This window comes from Bemisia tabaci, chromosome 8 (genome assembly GCF_918797505.1).
Source record: "Bemisia tabaci chromosome 8, PGI_BMITA_v3".
Taxonomy (NCBI): Eukaryota; Metazoa; Arthropoda; class Insecta; order Hemiptera; family Aleyrodidae; genus Bemisia; species Bemisia tabaci.
In genome coordinates this window covers 18,796,775-18,814,811 of record NC_092800.1, presented here as the reverse complement: position 1 = coordinate 18,814,811, position 18,037 = coordinate 18,796,775, and the positions used below count along the sequence as shown (strand labels likewise).

The window sequence follows — 18,037 nt, the reverse complement described above, 5'->3', positions numbered from 1 at the left end:
TTACTATGTTATCTACTTCTTTTGTCCAGTGCAACAAGCCGACTCTACCTATTGGTAGAGTTCAAAAATTTAATTTTGACTCTAATTTTAATTTTTGGAACTTCTTGGCCTTGTTTTTCCTGCGAAATGGTGTGGACTCAGCACCATTTCTCCACCTTGTTACATACAGTTCGGGCCACTTCTTAGTGTTTTTTTTTTTCTTCACCCATTAGTAGAGGCGGCTTGTTCTCTCCATGTTCCTTCTGTCTTCTTTGTCTATAACTTTTTCCATCAATTTCAACAATCAGCCCGCAGGCCCGAGCCGCGAAGGACGAACTTGAGCTTGTAACGCGAGCGAAATAACAAGCGCTCACAAGTGGAAGAGGCAATGGCACATTACGTGCCGGCACCCCGGATTGCCCGGCGTTTGAGCTGTGATGCAATCCACGTAACCGAACTGGTTTCCATATTCTTGTTCCTCCGCCCGGCCCCGTCTTATCCGCTCCTCACGAGCGCGTAGAAAATTAAACGCGAAGAAAGCGCCGGACCGGGTCCATTTCCACAGCCCCCCCACATTCGAATCTTAAACCAAAAGTTATATCATAATTTTGTGCTAATTTTGTGCTATTTTGTGCCGCAAATTAAAAATTTTGTGCTGCAAAATTAAGGGGGGAAACGCTCCTCAAAATTGGGGGGGCTGTAGAAACGGTAGCCCCCCCACTTTCGAATTTTCGAAAAAAAAGAATGCCATAATTTTGTGCTAATTTTGTGCTATTTTGTGCCGCAAGAAAAAAATTTTGTGCCGCAAAATTAAGGGGGGTAGCAGCATTCCAAATTGGGGGGGCTGTAGAAATGTTTGCCCCCTGTTTCGATTTATCGGAAAAGGAGTATGCCATAATTTTGTACTAATTTTGTGCTATTTTGTGCCGTAGCAAGACTTTCAATTTTTTCAAATTTAAGGGGGAAAAATTGGTATTTCAAAATTGGGGGGGCTGTGGAAATGTTTGCCCCCCTCTTCGATTTCTTAAAAGTGGAGTATGCCATGCTTCTGCTTTAATTTTGTGCTATTTTGTGCCGTAGAGATATTATTCATTTTTGTAAATTTAGGGGGGTAAACGGGCACATCGAATTTTGGGGGGGCTGGGGAAATGTTTGCTCCCCTTTTTGATTTCTGGAAAAAAAAGTATGCCGTAATACTCTCATAATTTTGTGCTATTTTGTGCCGCAAAAAGAAAATTTTGTGCTCCAAAATTAGGGGTCTTAAATACCACCCCAAATTTAAGGGGGAGGTCGCAGGTGCGGCAGCCCCCCACTTTCGAATTTCGAGAAAAAAAGCACGTCATAATTTTGTGCTAATTTTGTGCTATTTTGTGCCGCAAAAAGAAAATTTTGTGCTCCAAAATTAAGGGGGTTAAATACCATTTCAAATTGGGGGGGCTGTAGAAACGATAGCCCCCCACTTTCGAATTTCGAGAAAAAAAGTACGTCATAATTTTGTGCTAATTTTGTGCTATTTTGTGCCGCAAAAAGAAAATTTTGTGCTCCAAAATTAGGGGATTAAATACCACTTGAAATGGGAGGGGCGGGGACTGTAAAACAAGCTAGCGCTCCGGCGGAACCCGAATCTTCCGCTCCGGAGTCGCAGGCTCGCAGGTAGCCGGAACCTTTGCCAGCGCAGCGTGGTCACATCTCTCTCCGCTTTGACTTCTGCCCATGGAAACGGACGGAAAGGGCCAAGCACCGTGGCAACTTAAGAAAGATCCGGGCGGGAGATCCGGCGCGGCGCTCTTTGCACGGGATATTTAACCAGAGAGATTTATCCTATAATCATTAAGGATCCTTTTTGGAGGGTTATATACAGTTGGGTGTCAGCGAGTTCCAAATCGAATGTTGCTCTACAGTTTTTATTTTGCACGCTACCGATTATTATTTACTGAATCGAACAGTTTTGAGAAATAAATGATTGGCTTTCATTTCAGAAGCAACAACAATTTTGACACGTATCCAGCGAAACATATCATGAAAGGACCATTTTTAAGGAATGTTTCAGAAAATGTGTTATCCTTGATTTCAAGACCTCCGAAATCTAGTTTACATTACCTCACTGGAATGCGCCCTGTGCTCTTTTCCAACTTTTAATAACAAAATTCAATTTTTCCACCATTTTTCGTTAGGTGCCGATGTTTGGTTTCAAATAAAGTGCCCACACAAATACTCTCTAAATCTTGGTGTGGTATTCATGGTTCTGAGGAAAACTACTGTACATTGGGCCTCTAGACAAGGTATGAATGACTATATCTTTAACGTCGATCAATGGTAAACCCCCCTTCTTACGAGAAAATATGTATAATATCCAGGAAATGCTGATGAGATGAAGGAATAGGGATAGTATTATCGGACACAGCGTAAAAAACACATGAATAACAACCATCGTATGTTAAGCTTTGTTTTCGGACGCAGACCGTCCGTTTTTTATACAGTCATTTACCCTTCATAAAAGCACTTTCCCATGTTTCACCGCTAAAACGAGAGGTGAATTTATTGTTTTTGAAGTGTCTGATGGGACTCTTCCCTCTCAATTTTTTCGGCTCATTCCGAATACGGTCTCAGATTTTTTCTAGAAATTACCGATTTTCCGGAAAATTGCATTTTCTAAAAAAAAAGTGTTCTTCAATGTAAAATCCCATATAAAAAAGACGGCTCAGTCGGCATGGGTTAATATTATTCAATTTGTCTGAAACTTGGCAGAGTCTTTTTGTTCAAATGAATTGATTTCAGGGAGTAAGACCAAAAAAATTCGCAAAAGAAATTTTATTCTGTTCTATTTCGGAGCGACCCTAGCAACCTGAAAATTTTTGCATCGTCTTGCATCACCCTATATACCCCTGCTGGTCGATCACGGAACCAGAAATGCTATTGCTTTTGTTCTTCATGATGGGCCATTTTTAATTACTGGCCGCTTTGCAGTCCAACCCCCAAAGGGCCCGCTTCGCAGGCCTTTGTTGCTCAATTTAAGTACCGGGGGCTTGCTACGATGTTTGGAAAATCGAATGAGTAAATACCATAATCTCGTAATTGGCAACACAGCAATCCTCTAGACCGCTACTCGGCACGCTCGACATCGCTGCCCCATTGTCTCGCGCTTACCTGAAACTGACCCTCGAAATTTCAGCCGAGGATTGGACAGCTCGCGAGTGCAACTTTTTTATTTTTTCAAAATAAGTTTTTTTAGTCAATATTTTCAAATTCGCGGTAAAATTTCGAGCAAATCGGTGGTCAAAACAAAGAAAATACGTGATTCTGCGGCATAGCAAGATCAATAGGATCGCATTTAGCAAACAGGAACCTGCACAATCACAGTGTTGTAATAAGCCGGAACATAAAACGATAGCGTCACTCGATGTGCTTGACAGTTAAAAAAAAAAAAAAAAGAAAAAAGAAAAAAAAAACACAACTAATACCAATTCCTTCATTTTATTGGTCTGTTCAATGCTTTCATAGGACGGCAAAATTCAAACAAGCCAATCAGATTAAAATATTCCAAACTGATACATCAAACGATGTCATATTTCTACGTTGAAAATGGCAATTTGTGTAAATTCTAGGGCTTTTGGGGGGATATTTGAGCAAATCTGGCGATTTAGGGATTTTTAGCGAAATCTAGGGATTTTTTTTCTTCCCGGCTAGGGATTTTTTTCGGGTCAATATTATAATATCTTACTCTTGATCAATTATATATCTTATAGATTCACGCGATGCCGATGCGCACGAAATATAAGTTTCAAAAACATCAAAAGCGCAGTCGTATTCTGCGATAGTGAGAAGGATGCGCATTTGTGCAGGAAAGTGTTGCAAACAATTATTTAGGAAAGGGGAAATGATTTATCTTAAGGAACGAGGATTTGTGACACGTAAAAGGCGAAAATGAAACATAAACTCCCCTTCCGTAAAAAGCCCCCAAAAAATTCCCCGAAATTTGTCGCCCGATGGCATAACACCATGCCCCCCCCCCCCCATAAATCAGGCTGTGTAAGCGGGCTCATTTAAAAAAATTACCTGTTGATATCCGCAAAAATCATGAAAATCAGCCCAGTAGAAAGCTAGAGCAAAGCGTTACCACAAAAGAAAATTTCGGACACTTGAGCGCTTTTTGGAATAAATAAAGCGTTATTAAAAAATATACATGTACATTGTGTTGGTACTTTATTTGAAACCAAACATCGGCACCTAACGAAAAATGGTGGAAAAATTGAATTTTGTTATTAAAAGTTGGAAAAGAGCACAGGGCGCATTCCAGTGAGGTAATGTAAACTAGATTTCGGAGGTCTTGAAATCAAGGATAACACATTTTCTGAAACATTCCTTAAAAATGGTCCTTTCATGATATGTTTCGCTGGATACGTGTCAAAATTGTTGTTGCTTCTGAAATGAAAGCCAATCATTTATTTCTCAAAACTGTTCGATTCAGTAAATAATAATCGGTAGCGTGCAAAATAAAAACTGTAGAGCAACATTCGATTTGGAACTCGCTGACACCCAACTGTATATAACCCTCCAAAAAGGATCCTTAATGATTATAGGATAAATCTCTCTGGTTAAATATCCCGTGCAAAGAGCGCCGCGCCGGATCTCCCGCCCGGATCTTTCTTAAGTTGCCACGGTGCTTGGCCCTTTCCGTCCGTTTCCATGGGCAGAAGTCAAAGCGGAGAGAGATGTGACCACGCTGCGCTGGCAAAGGTTCCGGCTACCTGCGAGCCTGCGACTCCGGAGCGGAAGATTCGGGTTCCGCCGGAGCGCTAGCTTGTTTTACAGTCCCCGCCCCTCCCATTTCAAGTGGTATTTAATCCCCGTAATTTTGGAGCACAAAATTTTCTTTTTGCGGCACAAAATAGCACAAAATTAGCACAAAATTATGACGTACTTTTTTTCTCGAAATTCGAAAGTGGGGGGCTATCGTTTCTACAGCCCCCCCAATTTGAAATGGTATTTAACCCCCTTAATTTTGGAGCACAAAATTTTCTTTTTGCGGCACAAAATAGCACAAAATTAGCACAAAATTATGACGTGCTTTTTTTCTCGAAATTCGAAAGTGGGGGGCTGCCGCACCTGCGACCTCCCCCTTAAATTTGGGGTGGTATTTAAGACCCCTAATTTTGGAGCACAAAATTTTCTTTTTGCGGCACAAAATAGCACAAAATTATGAGAGTATTACGGCATACTTTTTTTTCCAGAAATCAAAAAGGGGAGCAAACATTTCCCCAGCCCCCCCAAAATTCGATGTGCCCGTTTACCCCCCTAAATTTACAAAAATGAATAATATCTCTACGGCACAAAATAGCACAAAATTAAAGCAGAAGCATGGCATACTCCACTTTTAAGAAATCGAAGAGGGGGGCAAACATTTCCACAGCCCCCCCAATTTTGAAATACCAATTTTTCCCCCTTAAATTTGAAAAAATTGAAAGTCTTGCTACGGCACAAAATAGCACAAAATTAGTACAAAATTATGGCATACTCCTTTTCCGATAAATCGAAACAGGGGGCAAACATTTCTACAGCCCCCCCAATTTGGAATGCTGCTACCCCCCTTAATTTTGCGGCACAAAATTTTTTTCTTGCGGCACAAAATAGCACAAAATTAGCACAAAATTATGGCATTCTTTTTTTTCGAAAATTCGAAAGTGGGGGGGCTACCGTTTCTACAGCCCCCCCAATTTTGAGGAGCGTTTCCCCCCTTAATTTTGCAGCACAAAATTTTTAATTTGCGGCACAAAATAGCACAAAATTAGCACAAAATTATGATATAACTTTTGGTTTAAGATTCGAATGTGGGGGGGCTGTGGAAATGGACCCCGCGGGACCGGCTCCTGCTCACGCACTCGGAGTCCGTGCGTGTTCCTCAAAGCTATACGACTTCCTCTCTTGGACCCGCCGGCCCAACTATGAGAATCGAACGGTTAGGCATGTCGCATGATTGTGTTTTCATGGTCGCATCTTTTAATCGAAAACAAGTGAAGGGGTGTGCTTGTTTGTTAACGGTCGTAAGGATGAATGGGAATTATAAATCGCCAGTGACGTCAACGGTGACAACAGGAAAGCGAAGAACAGGAAAGAAGATATAGAGTATACACTGGGAAAAAAACACATTGGATCTAGAGTCCAGACTCTTAAAAACATCGACAAGAAAAAGTACTCTTGATTCAATCAGAATCTAGCTTAAATCAAGAACCAAGCCTCTTAATTTAAGCGGATTTCCTTTTGATTTAAGCTTAAATCTGATTGAATCGAGAGTATTTTTTCTTGTCAATGTTTTCAAGAGTCTGGACTCTAGATCCAATGTGTTTTTTTGCCAATGTATGGAGCGATCTCATGGGTTGAAATGGGTAGTTCTTATAGACTAAGGGGGCGCAAGATGGGTCTCTAGACAATGTATAAATAAAAGCACAACGCTACGTGTTTGCTGTTCAAAATTTCACGATGGTGAACGAATCACACAGCGTCACAGCGGATAGTCTAATTATTAACTCCTGCACAAGATAAAAGTGTTTTCTATTAACATTGGCCATAAATGGCGAAAATACAAATGACGTGATTTGTATATACTTTTACTTCCATTTGATTGGTGTTTAAAATGCTTGCTAATATCTCGTTCAGGAGTTGATTTCAAAACTTCCAGTTGTGTGAATTGTTTTCTATGCAAGATTTTGAAGAGAAAACCTGTGACGTTTTCTTCTACTGCAAGACATGTCTAGTGACTCACCAGGTAACCATCAAAAGCTAAGGGTTTTATTTACAGTATTTGCTTGAACCCGAAGAACTCTGACTCGTTAGTTCTACGGCAAAGTATTGTTACTAAATGTTTGACGACTACCATAACGAAACCACCCAACCCAATCCCATGGCCAACCCATTGCCCGCAACGCAACAATCAGTTTCCCTTACAAAGTTTATTTTTACACGATAACGGTTGATTTTGATGTTTTGGCCTCCTTTGGAGAAAATTTTCGGTTGTGGATTCTCAGTCCCCCTTTCATAAGTCAATTCACATGGATCACATTGATATCAACACTTCTTTACTGAAACGTTGGATAAACTATCGCTAAGAAAAAAAAATATAAATCGGTTCCATGAATCGAGGGTACAGCTGCATTAACCGAATAGTCTTGGTCGATCCTCAACACTAGATTTACGATTCATATCACCGGATTTTTTTTCCTCCGTAAAGAAAGCAACCCTTTATCAATTCTTACTCTCATTGTGCTGTCGCTGTTTTACTCGATGGTTGTTTGGAATAGATGAATCAACTTTTTCAATTATGATTGAGTCGCAAACGCGAGGAATTTAGCTTTGCATAAGTATAGAAAGTTGAATAATCATAGGTTGCATTATTGCAGCGGAGTGAACTTGTGAGATGAACATGCAAAAAGTAAGAGTGGTATTTTCAGTGTGATAGTCAGACTCGGAAGCTACCGTGAATGCAGCGTCTCAAAATTTACATTCGTGTACCATTACGTCCAATAAAAAAACAAGCGAAGTTCTTTACTTCAAATTTTCTTCAAAGAGAGGAGAAGAATCGCTGAAGATGTTAAGTAGGACGATTTTTTTTTAGTTTTCCGAGAGGTTGGGAACATCTCAGACCGAGCTTCGTGCTTTTTGAGTACAACAATCAATGTGAAAAGATCTATTTGACCTCGCAAATATTGAGGGAGTTTTGAGATGAGGCCCGTCATTTTTTCTACCTTCGCGTTTAAGTCTCCAAGATTATGGCTTTGGAGATCGTTCCTAAACAGTGTTTGAAACTCACAGGCACCAACGAATGCATTTAAGAAATGGGCCATGGCGCCGAAAAAACGGAGGGTCTGCGCTGACTTGGCCCCTAAATAACCCCCCCCCCCCCAAAAAAAAAAAAAAATCCTAAGTTTTCTGTTAGGTAATTTTTTGATTTCAAGAACATGTACAATTATTGTGATACCGTCCTAAATCAGGGGATGTAATATCGTTAGAATAAAAAAAATTATCTTTGCCCTGATAATTGTAGAGCTGGTTTTCCTTTACTCTTCTTCAGACCATTGACCAAAGAAATGGACGTTAATTTGAATAGACTAAAAAAAAAGTAAAAGTAAACCATCCTACAATTCGTCATTTCTCGCACGAAGGAATGTAATTCCATTGCAATGTTGCCGCATTTTCCTGAGCAAATTGCTTTTTAACGGGGAGAATTTTAGGAATTTTTAATTGAAAATTTCACCGATTTTTCTTGTGATCTCGTGAAAGAATCAGACAAATTTTCAAACAAATTTTGCTGAGGTACATTTTTCTGAAAAATTGAATTGTTTGAATGAATTTTGCAACCTTGGAATGGAGTTACGTTTTTTCGCCCAGGAAACGCGGAATTATAAGGATAAAAATAAAAAAAACATGTATTCTAACGCCAGGACATGTTCGTCATTTTACAATGAGAAGTGATATGCACAATCTGAACAACATTTGATGGCGCATACTAGGTTTTGCTTTTATACTTTTTAAGTGTCGCATGTCGGGGAAAATGAAGACGCCAGCCAAGGAGGCGCGCAGTCCGGTGGAAACAACATCAACTCGCCAGTTCGTGTGATAAAATTTACATAATTTACATTGAGTCATGTGAGGAAAATTGCTGATTTTCGGCAGAGCCTGGCAACTACGGAACAAAACAGTGGAAAGACCGGTGGTGGAGGAGGACTGGCTAATAGTGTTGAGTAATGGCGGGTCGGAAGTGTGTGTAGCACGTGCGGCGTCCAGTTATGTTGGTGCGCTAGGATAGCGTCGCGACGCTAGATGCTATCACACCTCGCCCCGGCCCCGGCCGCTTTCTCCGTCGCGACGCCCCGCGACGCACAGTGGACCGAGTTGATGGGGGAGGCTGGACAAAATTTGGCTACTTTAAATGCTTATAACTCCGTCCATACAAAACTTTGAGGTTGTTAAAGTGGCTCCATTGGTTTCCTCATAAAGTTTTCTTAATAAAGCATCCCTAGAAATGTAAAATGTGACGATATGAAGTGGACCGAGTCAATAGGGGAGGCTGGACAAAATTTGGCAACTTTAAATGCTTATAACTCCGTCAATACAAAACTTTGAGGTTGTAAAAGTGGCTCCATTGGTTTCCTCGTAAAGTTTTCTTCATAAAGCACCTCTAGAAATTTAAAATGTGACGATATATACGTCAAAATTCGCAGTTTAAGTCAAAAAGAGTTAGATGCAAAAACGGCTTTTTTCGCCCGCCACCCTCTGGAATTTCCTCAAACTTTGTCTATTGATTATTCATACTTGAGCGATTCTTTTACCAAATTTTCAAAGGGGGCGCTGGGGGGGGGGGGGTTAAAGGTCAAAACCTATGAGCCTCGATACCTCTCGAATGAAAAAAGATACCGAAGGTCCGGTTTGAGCGAAAAATCGTCTAAAATTGCATATTTTAAGATTCTAAAGGTCAAAAATTCGACATTACATTTTTCGGTTAACATACGTGCTTTTTCAGTTTTGAGTCTAAAAAATGTCTTTTAAGCAAAGGATACACAAACAGTAGTGCCACTGGGTTCCTCATGAAACTATCCTGTATAAGCACCCAATAAAATTTAAAATGTGCCGTAATTAAAATCAAAATTTACGGTAATAGTAAACAATTACAAGTCCAATTGACTCGATCCACTGTGCGCCGCGCCGCGACGCTGAACAAACAACGCGTCGCGTTTCTTTTGTTACCGGCGTCGTCGTCGTGGTTTATGAGCCCGAAAGACAGATCCTCCGATACGAGTCGCTACTCCCCCGCTTCAGAGCTTGCTTCAGTGACGTCGCGTCGATTGAGATGCTTTCCTGGCAGGGGTAAAAGCACTCAGGAAAAACGCCGTATGAGCCATGGGACGTTGTCAAATTTCCGTTGACAAAACGTAAAGTTTCTAGAAAACGTAGAAAATTATTTAAAAAAAAAAAAATAATCATCATCTAATCGAAAGTTTCTACAAATTCAAGGGCCAAACTGTCCATACATTTTCAAAAAAAAAAAAAAAAAAAAAAAAAAAAAAATTAGTGGGCAAAACTTGGCAACATTTGAATTTTCCTGAGACGCACAGTGAAATTAGTCAATCGGAGTTCTTTTGGAATTTTTAACTAAAACCGCAAATTGATGTTGAATTCGTCACATTTTAAATTTTAAGGGGTGTTTCTGACATAAAATTTAACGAGGGAACCAATCGAACCACTTTTAAAATCTTCAAAATTTAGTATACGAATTTATAAGCTTTTGCAGTAGTTAGTCTATCAGTATAGTTTTATCAGATTTCTTGATTTTTTTACTCATATTTATGCAGTTATCGAGACGGAAACTCCTTGTAAAAGAGGTGAAATATTCTCTGTAAAATGACTTTTCAGTTTGCCTTCATATCGACGGTTATGCAATTTCGGCTACTGAGGAGTTAAAATATTTGTATCGCCTATCTCGGTTCCCAAGTTGTATGAAACTTTCAATTCCCGTTTTTTTTTCACTGTGCAGAACCTTATTTCATCTTCTCTTTTTCTCTTTTTAATGATAACTTATCCTTCCACCCCACCTTTTCCTTCTTCCTACCGTTTTCATGACTTAAAGTCCGCTTCAATGTTTCTTTAATTTTCAAATTAATGTCACATTTTTAATTTTTTTTTTTTAGAAGAGACATGAAAATAGTTCATGTTGCCTCTGTTAGATAAGTGAGAAAGGTTGTAAGATGCAATTATGTCATTAGTTTATACTTCAAGACGGTTTACCCAGCCATCGTTTCTTAAATTTTCGAAAGAACAAATAGTGTGACGTGAACTGTTATCACTAAATTAAAAATTGCAATGGTATTTTACTCACGGTTTAATAATGAACGAAAAAATCGATCACCATGATATTCGATGAAGCGATTAGAAATTAACATCAATTTATAGCGTGAAAAAGCGTTAGAGCTTTCTCTATCTATTCATGTTAACATCACATAATTGCCATGAATTAGTTTGATCAATGTAATTAAAATCAAATTCCATCAGATTTAAATCAAATGTTTTTCTTTTGATTGCAGGCCTACATCAGAATCGGATCGAGTAGGTGTGGAGGCTCCTTGGTCAATAGGTATCATGTTGTGACAGCTGGGCATTGTGTAGCGAGGTATGATCAATGTTCAATTTTTCTCATGAAAAATTTACCATAAGTTTGAGGTGTTCGTTAATTACTAACACCAAGAAGTTAAATGAGTGTACGATACAACCAAATCGTTATAGCTTGGGGTAATGCCAATGAAGAATAGTGTAAACTTAGTTGCCTACCTTGCATTTCTCAGGAGCTTTCTGTCTTTCATAGACGCGACTTACTTCAGCAGTTTGATTAAAAAAAAGTATTAATTAATTTTTTAACTAATGCAACTTGCGCAATGGACTTTAGAATTTCATGAATATGTGCAGCAACCTTATTATTTCTATGAAATCATTGATCTCAAAATAATCTATAATATAGTTGACCTATTTTCATTTATTGTATTTTGTGAGTATTACGTTTGTAAACGGCCCAACTATCAAGGTCAAGTCTTTATAGTTCCGAATAAATCTCGACATTTCAGGATTAAAATGTTTTTTAAAATCGTTAGCCACACGAATAACTCACGATTTGGGCTGATTTTAACGAAGACGCAACAAGTTGCATCAAATTTGAACCAAGATCAGGAGGTTTGAAATTTTATTTCTCCTGAAGATTCAATATCGAAGACAAAGTTTAAAGTGTATTTTCATGCTCAAAACCTTTTTTAACGACTTCACATTTTTGATGGGAATAAATATACAAGCTGAATTTGCAATTTTTCCCAAATGCAACTTGGTGCATTTCTATTGAACTTTGTCTTTATTACTAAACGGTGATTCAAATGTTTTGCACCACAAGCACTAGGCGCCACACCACCCCTATAACTTAGGTAAAAATTGAAATGGAGACGTTGAGAGAGAAATTTTGGTTTCTAGGTCATACGAAATGGCACCCTCCCCCCCCCCCCCCCCAAAAAAAAAAAATTAGAGGGATTCCTCGGAAAAGGTCAAGAATCCCAAGAGCTATGGGGGTAGTGCGGGACTTTTGGATCACCCTCTATAACTTTTCCTTCCCCCTGATATTTTCTGAAAATTATGGTTTTCGATCATTATTGGACCCTGATCGTTAATTTGGTCCCAAAAATTAGGTCCAATCAAGGTGCAATAATGAGAGAATACCATTTTGATAACCAATGGTGCAAAACCACGTATCTCCGTTTGCGACTGTGCAGACTTCCTGTCATACTTCATGTTTTCTTGAAAAACTGGTTCACGTAATCCGGCAAAAACTTCCTTGATTTTTCTTCTCCAATAGCAGAGTATGTATGTAGAGGCCGCTTTTACAGCGCGCTAGGGCGCTCCGCGACACCTAGCCGCCAAAGTCCCCTATCCTCCCAAAGCCCCTCAGGGAATTGGCACACCCTCATTTCTTCTAAACCCCCTGTCTCCACCCTTTCACTGGGCGTCCCCTCCGTCTCCTCCAAGGAGAAACCCGATCAAGCATCTTCTTCTGCAGCCCCTCGTCCGTCATGACCATGAAATGGCCATGTATTGACCACGTATGACCATGTATGACCATGTATGACCATGTATTGACATGACCATGGAAACGGTTTTATTTGTTTAATATACGGCACTTTTTTGCAGAGCCTCGGCGCGGCAAGTGCAGGTGACGTTGGGCGACTACGTGATCAACTCGGCGGTGGAGCCGTTGCCTGCGTACACTTTCGGCGTGCGGAAGATCAACGTGCATCCGTACTTCAAGTTCACGCCGCAAGCGGACAGGTTCGACGTGGCCGTGCTTCGCCTGGATCGGCCAGTCCAGTACATGCCTCACATCGCCCCCATCTGCCTCCCGGAGAAGGGCGAGGATTTTTTAGGCCAGTTCGGATGGGCAGCCGGATGGGGTGCATTGCAAGCCGGTATGACGTATAATTTATAGCTCCAGATACGTTTCAACCCCTCCCCATTGACCCATGATAAGGGCTGGAGCCCTTTTATGCTGAGAGTAAAAACAATGCAAATCCAATTCTGTTTGGTGCCCTCCATGATAGGCCCTCGTAGTGTCATAAACGGGAATAAAGATTACATTTTCACCAATAGCCAAGATTTTAGATCGGAATGGACAGAGAATGGAGATGTTGCATGTGTGAGGAATTTGTGATTTGACTATTGATTATTATGTAAAAGTCCGCAAGAAACACGATAGTGCCACTGGTTTTCTCTGAAATAAACTATTAAGCTCAAAAAACCCTCTCAAATTTGAGGCTGTAATAGAGGGGATATCCCACGCTATCCTGAGAGTCCACATCTACATCAAGAAAAACTCTGCTTGCAAAGATTGGGAGCAAACACATTAGAAAGGTCGCCGTGTTTTCAGTCTTAGAGTCCCTAAATAAAGTGGTAGCCCTGTCAATGTATTTGCTCCCTATCTTTGCATGGAGAGTTTGTCTCGATGTAGAGGTGGACTCTCAGGGTAGCGTGGGATATCCCCTCCATTTTGGCCTCAACTTGAGAGCTTTTTTTGAGCTTGGAAGTTGATTTCAGAGAAAAGTAGTGGCACCATCGTGTTTCTCGCGAACTTTTAATAAGAATCAATAGTCAAATCGCAAATTCCTCACACATGCAACATCTCCATTGTCCATAGGGAAGTGTTGAATCCCCGAAAGTATAAGCTGCCACCTGTCGCCAATTCTTTTAATCATGCCAAAGCATTTAATCGAATAAGCATCAATCTTTTCATGCATGAGAAAAACCAAGGCAATTTTCTTTATTCAGCGGCAAAAAATACATTAACAGAGATTCAGAATAGATTTAGTTTATGCTGCAAGAGTGTTACCTCAGGATCACGATCCTGCCTCTTGTTCTTGTTGTTAAAGTTAGTTTCAATGTTTGAAAATGCTATTCAATCAAAGTTCCATGCTCCTAAGATCAACAAAGGTTTACTCAACAATCCAATTTCCTTCAAGATTAGCTTAATTGACATATTTTGTTACATAAACATACTTTACTTTAACTCACGCACTTGGACATCGTCTCAGTTCGGAATGCAGCCAATTAAACAATCTTTCAGCCAGCAAATTCCATCCTGAAATTCGTACAAGATAGCAAACGCAACTGCCTATCTTGTTTTGTATTTTACCCCCTTCCCCTCTCTTTCCACAAAATTTCACAAAAAATATGTGTGATTAAATTAAAAGTTTTGCAATTATCCAAAAATGCTCGGCTTATTAGAAAAAAGAAATATACTTTTCAGAGCTTCCTGCTTTAAATCATGAACAAGGGACCCTCAGACGAGGTGCAGACAGGGTGCGAATTAAGTATTATGGTACATGTTTCCCGACCAAAATTCCACGTAAAACATGATTCGCGCAACGAAAATACTGAAATTACTCCCAACAGAGGTATTAAACGTTTTTTGATTCGTAAATTCAAACCACCCGCTCTTGTCTACGTGAGTCAAACTGTGCACTAAATGTTACCTCAACAGTCTCTGCAGCAATGCTCAAAATATGTCGCCCTCCATCTCAGTACTTCAGCTCAGCTGCTGCACGTTGTTAACACTTTAAACAACACAAGGCGTGGAAAGGACATTGTTCGATTGAGAAACCTGCCAAAATCGCTTTAATGCGCGATTTAATTCAAGAGTGGACTATATTGTCTTTCTTGTGAGCGAGTCATTCAAAATGGGTCAGTTGCGCTGGTCACAGAATCGTGTTTTGATGCCTGATTCTTGCAGATTAGCTAAACATTAAAAGATCTGTCAAAACAGCAAATTTCTACGTTCAATATTAAGTGAGATATCGCCCTTAGAAATCTCGTGGTTTTGACAGCATCCACCGCTGTAGTGACACCTTTGGTTTCTTCCACGTTGCATTCATCAGTCTGTGTGACGCACATTTTGCACCAGCTACTCAACGTAAAACTCGGATGAAAGCAAGGTGGAAGAGAGCAAAGGGTGTCACTACCGCGGTGGACACCGTCAAAAACCCGACTTTTCTAAGTGCGATATCTCGGTTAATATTGAACGTAGAAAATTGCTGCTCGGACAAATCTTATTATTTTTAGCTAATCCAAGTATAAGAATCAGGCATTATTCCACGATTCTGTGACAAGCGCAACTAACCCATTCTCCTTACCGATACACTGAAAAAAAATTCTCGGCGTTTTTACCAAGGTCCGTTGGTACCTTTATCATCTCACTTTTTTACCAATTATTGGTAATTTTACAAAGACAGACTGGTAAGCTTCCCAAAAAACTGGTATTTTTACTGTTTCTTTCAGGTAAGAATACCACTTTTATTGGTAATCAATTCCCGGTAACTTTGCCATTTTATCTCGGTTATTCTACCACAGTCGATAAAAAATTTTGGCGTTTTTACCAAGGTCCAGTAAAATTACCGAGAAAGTGATTTCTCGGTGAAATTACCAATTCCATAAATGGTAATTTTACCAAGAAAAAACTGGGATCAAATAGAACCCTGAATTCTTGGTAATTTTACCCTCTTCTTAGCAAAAACACCGATATTTTTTTTTCAGTGCATAAACTGGAAACGTTAAGATCTTAGGTACAAGTTGATTTCAGAAATTTTTGATGCCCAAACCGCGTTCTGCGTGAATTTTTACTATCAGTGAGCATGCATCCGAATACTTGAATTTGGACCTTGTCTATTGGTGTATTCTACAGAGGTAAAGTATGGGACAAACATCATCTGGATGGAAGAAGGAATACATGGTTGACTTACTAACGGCGGACGAAGAGCGAATCAGCTGACTGAACGATTTAACTGATTACCGCACGATAGCGGAAGGAAACAACATTGACTGATTGAGCCGCAAACCCAAATCACTGTTACGGACCAACCAACTAATGCACGCTTACGGTTTAGGAAGCAATTCCGAATTTGCTGACTCATCTGATGCTGATGCTGGCTTAATTGGAGAAAGAGCCTCCGTCAAAACTCCACGTGTGACTTTTGCTGTTGATGTTTTTTCGATTTCGTTTTTGGACCCGAACACGTTTAAATGCTTCATCTTGTACCTGGAATATCTATGTTGATGTGATTTGATTCTGCTTATCGTATTTTATTCTAGTTTTGGATTTTTGACTTTTTGGCAAAAAAACTGACCGAACAACTGACTCACTGACATCACTGCCTGCTTTTCAGGACATAAGTTTAGGTCCCCTTTTTTACTTGATTCGTTTTTCATTCTCTTGAAAAAAATTTATTACTTGATTGCTTGAATCAAATATGTTTCCGCGTGTCGCCTTGAGAACTTCTTTGGAATCGTAGAAAATGCTGAGGCCAAATTCAAATATAACTGGGTACAGCATGTGCAGATAATAATTAGACTTGCTTAGACTTACTTGACTTACGGCTTATGAGTGCCGCATTTTGTTGGCACATAGTTCCATTTGACAGAATGTAAAATCCTGTTTATCCGTTTCTCCAAAGGGAATCACGCCCCTTTTTACATTATTTCTTATGCAACTCTTTAGAGCACACCCCATCTTTGACACTCGTCTGGAGTTCCGTCCAGCAGAAACACGTCCACTTAAAGCGACAGATACACGTGCGAGTTACAAGCGCTTGTTGAAAGTGAAACACCAATAGGAAACAAGAATTTCGATCGTTCGACGTCGAGCTATCGAAATCTTCCTTGCCTTTTGGTGTTCCTTTCCCTGGTAAAAATTGGCAGTAGAATGTGTGTTCCAAAATACCATAGACCTACAGCCGGCTGTAAGATTTCCAATAGCTTCTATAGCCGGCTACACAATTTCTTATAGCCTTTTATAGCCGATGGCTATTAAGCAACAGCCAGGCGATAAAGTATGTATCCTAAACGTTACTATTTACGGATGCTAGGACTTAGTGAGTTTTTGGAATACTGCTCTCTTTTTGGGCCGTAGTATCTTGATTTATTTTGCGAGGAAAGCACCGTACTTTTGATGGATGCCTGTCATTACTAATATATTAGAGCGCCTTCAGTTTCGTATGATACTGTGCAATACCTCTGGTGTGAAATAGTTGCTTTAAGCGCCGTGGCAGGCGAGCAGCCAGCGCGAAACGCGCATTGGCGCCTACAAACCCAACGGGATACTTCACGCGTTGCGCAATGCGTGAAGTATCCCTGTTAGGTTTGTAGGCGCCAGTGCGTCGCCGCTCCGTTTTGTGTTAGGCTCTAATATTTAATCTGACGGAGTCAGCGTTGTTCAGTTCAAGTGTTCAACTCATGATTTTGAAATGTTTGCACATCCTGTATGGATTATTCTCATTTTAATTGATGAAAAAAATATGTATTAAAGGAAAATATAATGTGTGTTTTGTAAATATTCAGGTGGTTCCGTATCAAACTGAATGATTTCCAAAGCACACGAATTTCTACACAATTTCATATACTTAGCCTTTTATAATCGATGGCGAAAAAGCAACAGCCAGGCGATATAGTGTAAAGCCCGGCGATAGAAACTATAGCCCGGCTGCATAATTTTTTATCGCTTCGTATAGCCCGGCCGTATGATTTTCTCCGCATTAGACAGCTATTTTCTGTAGCCTTCTTTAGCCGGCTATAAGAATTCCTATGGTATTTTGAAACGCAGCTATTATCGCAAATTTTTACCAGGGTTTTCAACACGCACTTGTACCTCGCAGGTGCATCCCGGCCTGAAGGATTAAACCTCACCTGCGGGCTGATTGTGGAAATTGATAGACAAAGCGATGGACAAAGAAGACATAAGGAGTATGGAGCGATCCGATTGGTGGTATTGAAATTAGTGGTTCTTATAGACTAAGGGGATAAATGATGGATTAATTAAAGGGTCTGTCGTGGATTAGTCTCTTACCTACCTCCTTTGTCCATTGCAACCACCCGCTTTCACCAATAGGATCCCTTCATATCCCTTTTGCCTTCTTTGTTTATAGCTTTGTCTATCAATTGCAACAATCAGCCAGCTGGTGGCTTACTCTCACACGCAACTTGGATTTTGACGTCG

At 40.0% G+C, this 18,037-nt stretch overlaps 1 protein-coding gene across 1 annotated transcript in view; it reads left to right on the top strand.

The window, feature by feature from the left end:
- The window catches only part of LOC109044388 (uncharacterized), a 132,260-nt gene that overhangs the window by 108,411 nt on the left and 5,812 nt on the right, over positions 1-18,037 (top strand). Inside the window, exons 5-6 of the mRNA XM_019062092.2 lie at positions 11,052-11,137; positions 12,691-12,965. Coding sequence (XP_018917637.2) covers positions 11,052-11,137; positions 12,691-12,965 — 361 coding nt within the window. The remainder of the gene's footprint in view (positions 1-11,051; positions 11,138-12,690; positions 12,966-18,037) is intronic.